This window comes from Rattus rattus, chromosome 15 (assembly GCF_011064425.1).
Source record: "Rattus rattus isolate New Zealand chromosome 15, Rrattus_CSIRO_v1, whole genome shotgun sequence".
Taxonomy (NCBI): Eukaryota; Metazoa; Chordata; class Mammalia; order Rodentia; family Muridae; genus Rattus; species Rattus rattus.
In genome coordinates, this window is record NC_046168.1 from 978,104 (window position 1) to 984,915 (window position 6,812).

At 40.6% G+C, this 6,812-nt stretch overlaps 1 protein-coding gene across 1 annotated transcript; it reads left to right on the forward strand.

Annotated features, from left to right (window-relative positions):
• The first annotated feature begins 2,169 nt into the window (after positions 1–2,169).
• On the forward strand, positions 2,170–5,119 carry LOC116884720 (protocadherin beta-8). Its single transcript, XM_032885906.1, has one exon. The coding sequence runs from the start codon at positions 2,670–2,672 to the stop codon at positions 5,007–5,009; it is 2,340 nt and encodes a 779-aa protein (XP_032741797.1). The 5' UTR covers positions 2,170–2,669; the 3' UTR covers positions 5,010–5,119.
• The last annotated feature ends 1,693 nt before the right edge of the window (positions 5,120–6,812 follow it).

The following is a 6,812-nucleotide window of genomic DNA, read 5'->3' on the forward strand; positions in this document are numbered from 1 at the left end:
TATTATTTATAAATGAGCTGAAAAGTTGAGTCCATATAAAAACTGGAATAGGGATGTTTATTGCAACCTATTACAAAATTTGTCAAACACCTGGGCGTGAGCAAGATCCTTCAGTGAGTGAAACTGAGAAGGTCCGCCTTCATCTCAACACGGAATGCTGCTCAGTATCAAGAGGAAATGAGCCACCAACTCATGAAAAGGCATTGAGGAAACTTAAACACATTTTCATCATGGACGCCAAGCTGAAAAACTCTTACTTTTAACATTTAAGAAGTCCAAAACCAATCAAACAGTAAAGACATCAATGATTTCCAGAGATTCAGGAAAGGGAAAGAAATATAAATAGGTTTTGATGATTTGGGGTCAGGGGAACTATTTTGCTGGACTCTAAAATGGATACATGTCATGGTTAACTAATCACATATATGATTATATATATTATAATATATAAATATATATTAGAGTGCCTAGAGAAAAGCCTAACCTCAGTGGCAGATCAGGGAAAATGCCTTAATGTTGAAGCTCGGAAAGAAATGTACCACTCTGGAGGGGATGGATGACACTGAGGAAGATGGTGTGCAGTCTGCAGGAGTTTTGCACCTTTACATTTTTTTTGCATGGATTTAAAATTCCTCAAAAATCATCATTTCAGAAGAAAACTTACCCTGAAGATAATGAAACCTATTATGGAGAAGAAAGAGAATGCAGCATTAGTTACTATTCAAAGACAAATGCAATCTTAAGGCTCATTCTTGATCCCCTGACTTAGGGCAATTGTGGCAACTCAGAAACAGTGGGGAATGGCTTATCTTTTCAGTGCAGAATGCAAAGGAAGTTGGGAAGATATGGGCCCTAATCTTGTGCAATGAATGATTTTTATGTCAAGTGTAGCTTTAAATGTGAAAAATAAAACAAACATTCAAAATGCATAAGTGTATTTTGTGACCTTGGTGACAGAGGAGAAAAGTCCTACTCAGAAATGGAAAATATTGACAGGACAGACTAAATTAAAATGAGTAACCTTTGTTTCATAAACAGTATAATAAGGTTAAAAAAGAAGGTGTAGATTTAAGAATATTATTTACAATATGCATAAGCAAAAAGAGTGATATACTAATAATATAGATTCTTCTGCAGACCAACAATCTTCCAACAAATGTCTTGTAGTAAAATGTACAAAAGAACTCATCATGAGAATGCATTTGAATGGGCAGTAAACACAAGAAATCTTTTATACTTTCATTAATCACCAGGGAAGTGCTAATTAAATGTACACTAATTAAATATCCACGGTACCTGGAGTGGTTAAAACTGTAAAGACAGCATCAAGTGTTGGTTTGGATCATGGAGCAACAAGAATTCTCAGGCATGGCTGCGAATGGACCTCATACCACTGAGTGCACTGGGCAAGCGTTCTACAATGGAGCTGTATTTTTATCCCCAGCTTTTAAAGAAATGTCTTGAGACAATGCCTCACGATATATATATATATATATATATATATATATATATATATATACCCCCTCAAGCCTTGAGCTTGTGATATAATTGGTGTGCTTTAACAGAGAGAGGACTACAGGGAGGAACCACCAGGAGCAGCTCTGTACCTCACCTGCATTTGAAAACTCTTTCACAGTGCTTGCCAAGGCTAAACGTACTTTCACATTTTGACTCACAGCGAAAATTTCTAAAATATATACAAATAGGAAGCGTGAAAGATTGTTCATAACAGTATTCAAAATTCAAAGTGTTGGCACACACCTTTAATCCCAGTACTCCTGAAGTAGAGGCAGGCAAAAAAATGGAAAGTCAAGGTCGGTCTTCGTTGTGAGCTTCAGGACAGCCAGAACTGTGAAGAGAGACACTGTCTCAAAAACGCAAGCCTGGAAAACTCCAATGTTCCTCATATGGAGTATAGGCAAAAAATAATAGCACAAACATATGGAGGAATGAAGCAAAACAAGGAAACAGGATATCATAGATGAAACTTACCCAAAAAAACTAACAGAGGAAAATACCACGGCAGAGAAATATGCTACTGGTTTTTACTTTGTAAAAATTCTAAGAAAGGCAAAATATTGTATCATAATAAAAGATGACATAGTTCCTATAAAAAGAGTAAAAACGAGTGAATAGCAGAGGGAACATGTCTGCTTAATTGCACGCTATTTATCTATCTAGATTCTGCTTATGGGCTATAGTAACTTGGTGGTTCTTGTGCTGTACACTTAAGATTGGTGCCCTTTGTAGATTTTATGACATAGAATTGATGTATTCAAAAGCCTTCCTTAAAACCAATATTCCATCTTGTTCATTTAAAAATTTTGCCTTTCACTGAAAATTAACTCAACAAATGTTGGAATTTCCAGGTGCTAAGAACTTGTCAAACATTATAGTAGATACTTCACTGCAGGGCTGGAACTAATAACAAAGTGGATTGCAACACTAGAGTAGGACACACGGTGGCGCTGCAGTCTAAGGATTTGTATAACAAGGGGCTCCCAGGATGCCTAGAACGCCATTCCTGGGAATCAGAAGGGAGACATTTACATAGAAACTCCTGAAAGCAATTCAATAAGATTTATACGAGGTTATTTCACCAAAAAACCTTTGTGATTGAAACCGACAAGATTTGGAAGAAGCAACTCCCTCTGGATAACATCTAAACAATGGAGACAGCGCTAGCAAAAACACCAGAGAAAAGGCAAGTCATTTTCCTTGCTATATTGTTGCTTTTGTGGGAGTCTGGCTCTGAGGCAATTAGATATTCCATGCCAGAAGAAACGGAGAGTGGCTACTTGATAGCTAACCTGGCTAAAGATCTTGGGCTCCAGATTGGGGAACTGGCCACTAGAGGGGCACGAATCCATCACAATGGTAACAAAGAGCTCTTGCAGCTTGATGCAAAGAGAGGGAATTTGCTGCTGAAGGAAAAACCAGATCGCGAGGCACTGTGTGGGGCGACAGAACCCTGTGTGCTGCACTTCCAGATCATACTGGAAAACCCTGTGCAGTTCTTTCAAACCGACCTGCAGCTCACAGATATAAATGACCATGCTCCAGAATTCCCTGACACAGAAATGCTCCTAAAAATTCAAGAAATTGCCCAGCCAGGAACTGTGTTTCCTCTGAAGGCAGCTCAGGACTCTGACATAGGAAGCAATGCTGTTCAGAATTACACAGTCAATCCCAACCTCCATTTCCACGTCGTTACTCACAGTCACACAGATGGCAGGAAATACCCAGAACTGGTGCTGGACAGAGCCCTGGATAGGGAGGAGCAGCCTGAGCTCACTTTAATCCTCACTGCTCTGGATGGGGGTGCTCCACGCAGGTCTGGGACAACGACGGTTCGAATTGAAGTCGTGGACATCAATGATAATGCCCCCCAATTTGTACAGTCGCTGTATTCGGTGGAGGTCCCTGAAGATAGTCCCCTCAATGCCTTAGTTGTCACAGTCTCTGCCAGAGACTTAGATGCTGGGATACATGGGAATGTAGCCTACTCTCTGTTTCAAGGCAGTGGAGGTCCTCAGCCATTTGTGATAGATGAAATTTCAGGAGAAATTCGCCTTAAAGGGGCTTTGGATTTTGAGGCAACTCCATACTATAACATGGAAATTGTAGCCACAGACAGCGGAGGTCTTTCAGGAAAATGCACTGTGTCTATACAGGTGGTGGATGTGAACGACAACGCCCCTAAACTCACCATATCTTCGCTCACTCATTCCATCCCAGAAAATGCTCCTGAGGCTGTAGTTGCTGTTTTCGGTGTTTCTGACCCAGATTCTGGAGATAATGGAAGAGTGTTGTGTTCTATTCAGAATGAACTTCCATTTCTTTTAAAACCCACATTCAAGAACTTTTACACCTTAGTGACAGAGAGGCCCCTGGACAGAGAGAGCAGAGCTGAGTACAATATCACCATCTCAGTCTCAGACCTGGGCACACCCAGGCTCACAACCCAGCACACCATAACAGTACAGGTCTCTGACATCAATGACAATGCTCCCACCTTCACTCAAACCTCTTACACCCTGTTTGTTCATGAGAACAACAGCCCAGCCCTGCACATAGGCACCATCAGCGCCACAGATGCAGACTCAGGCTCCAATGGCCTTATTAACTACTCACTGCTACCGCCCCATGACCAGCAGCTGGCCCTCGTCTCGCTCATCTCCATCAACTCAGACAATGGGCAACTGTTCGCACTCAGGGCGCTGGACTACGAGGCCGTGCAGGCCTTTGAGTTCTACGTGGGCGCTACAGATGGAGGTTCACCCGCGCTCAGCAGCCAGGCTCTGGTGCGAGTGGTGGTGCTGGACGACAATGACAATGCGCCCTTCGTGCTCTACCCACTGCAGAACGCCTCTGCGCCTTGCACAGAGTTACTGCCCAGAGCAGCGGAGTCAGGATACCTGGTTACCAAGGTGGTCGCTGTTGATGCTGACTCTGGCCAGAACGCCTGGCTGTCATTCCAATTGCTTAAGGCCACAGAGCCCGGGCTGTTTAATGTGTGGGCGCACAATGGCGAGGTACGCACCGCCAGGCTGCTGAGCGAGCGTGATGTGCCCAAGCACAGACTGCTGCTGGTGGTCAAGGACAATGGAGAGCCTCCACGCTCTGCTAGTGTCATGCTGCAGGTGCTTGTGGTGGATGGCTTCTCTCAGCCCTACCTGCCTCTGCCAGAGGTGGCGCTCAACCCCACAAAGGAAGAAGACATGCTCACACTCTATCTGGTTATTGCTTTGGCTTCTGTGTCTTCACTTTTCCTCTTGTCTGTGCTGCTGTTCGTGGGGGTGAGGCTGTGCAGGAGGGCCAGGGCAGCTTCTCTGGGTGACTGTTCTATTCCCGAGGGACACTTTCCAGGCCACCTGGTGGATGTCAGCAGTGCGGGAACCCTGTCCCAGAATTACCATTATGAGGTCTGTCTGACTGAAGACTCTGGGACCTCAGATTTCAAGTTCATGAGCCCTATCATTCCCACCAGTCTCCTTCAGGACTCCTAGCTAAACCTCAGTGTCAGGAAGATCTACGATTGTATTAACCGAAGCATAATTAGTGTCTTGGTTATAATTTTTCTTTTTGCATTCAATAATCTTTCCTTGGGACAATATATTTCTATGTTGATTTTAGCTGTTTCTATGGTTATCTGACATACTGTTTTTAGGAATAAGTTTCTTCCTCTGCTTTTATAACTATGTTTTGAAATCCACCCCCTTCAAATTGTATCATGTTGAGGCTATGCATGTATGTAACTTGCTAAGTAGTATTCGTTTTGTTTTTAACTTTCACTGCTGTGCTTTAACTGTGCTAAGTACAGTGTTCATTGGGACATTTTAGAGATGTGCATGCCACGCCATGATAACACTCACCTAATTACCACCTTCTACGATCCCACTGTTTTCTCCCCATCAGCCTCCTAAAAGCCACACTTTGCTTTCATGTGCTTCCTGTGTTAGCATGTGATAAATTCTTCCGATGCCCAAGTAAAGCAACTAGACTGTGCGTGTGTGTGTTTTCCTCCCCCACACACCTATTATATATAATGGTAAAGCAGCTTTATCTACAGCTGATGCAGTGTGAACATATGATACAGTATTGACATATTTTACATGTTTTGTACACGAACTGAAGTACCATTTAATTTATCACTTTTACTTACTATTATAATTACTATTTAAGACTTTATTTGCTTGTATACAAGCCTAAATTGATACAAAAATGTCCCAGAAATGACCTTTCCTGACCTAGGGCATTGTAAGTCAGAGTATGATTTCATTTTGCATGAGCAGACATTTAGTGAGGCATGTGTTTCAGTAATAAGTTCATTTGTAAATCCTGAATGTAGACGAGAGCACATTAAACTTTCAACAGTATGTGCAGGTGAACGGCTTTTAGGTGTTTTAGTCTTTTTATTATTAGTGCTTACTTGACATAAAGGGGTGACTTGGGGCAAATATTTTTGTTGCTTCCTATCAATAGCTTCTTTCCTTCCTATTTCAATGTGTTATGATGTAGAATTATTGGGGATGAAAACTGTCAATCCACAGAAGTATTCTACCTACAATATTCTAGTTAAATGGGGTGCAAATATAGGAATTAATAATGGAGAAAAACCATTTTTAATTGGGAAGTTTAAATTTTCTTCAACTAAAAGTAACATGTGGAATCAAACAATACCACATAACATGGCTATTTTGTGTTAAATAAATAATGACTTTCATATGATAAACCATCAAACCATTATTTCTTGGTTAATTATATTTAAAATCAATTTCCATATTTTATTATCCAGTTAAATCTATCAAGAATTTGAATGTATTGTTTAAAAGAAAAATATTTGAAATTACTAAAATTTGAAAATTGTTTTGAAAACTCTGGAAAGGCAAGAATTTAATACTGATATGTTCTCAAACATTAATCAGTGTAGTTGAATTGCTATAGCCATACTTCAGTGGTTACAGGAGCAGAGGAACTACCTTTGATGCATAAAGTTCCTTAGTACCAAAAATTGTAAGTAAATGGTAATTGAACACATGAATCCAAAATAATCAGAAAAGCATCCTTCCAGTTTTAGCCTAAATACTTCGTATGAAACACTTAGTTGGATTTTCATTGTTTTATACTCATCTTTATTTTCTGGGAAATTATATAATTCATACAGGACAATTATTTTTAAGAGGCACTACATCATATGATATCAGACTAAAGTTGGAAAGACTAATTGCTGATGATACATTTACATCTTGAAAACAACACGTGAGATGCTATCAGTAGGGTGAATTAACATGCTCATGTGAGTGCTCATG

What these genes read in the sequence shown, in the direction of transcription:
- LOC116884720 (XM_032885906.1), top strand. Translation starts at nt 2,670, where the DNA reads ATGGAGACAGCGCTAGCAAAAACACCAGAGAAAAGGCAAGTCATTTTC.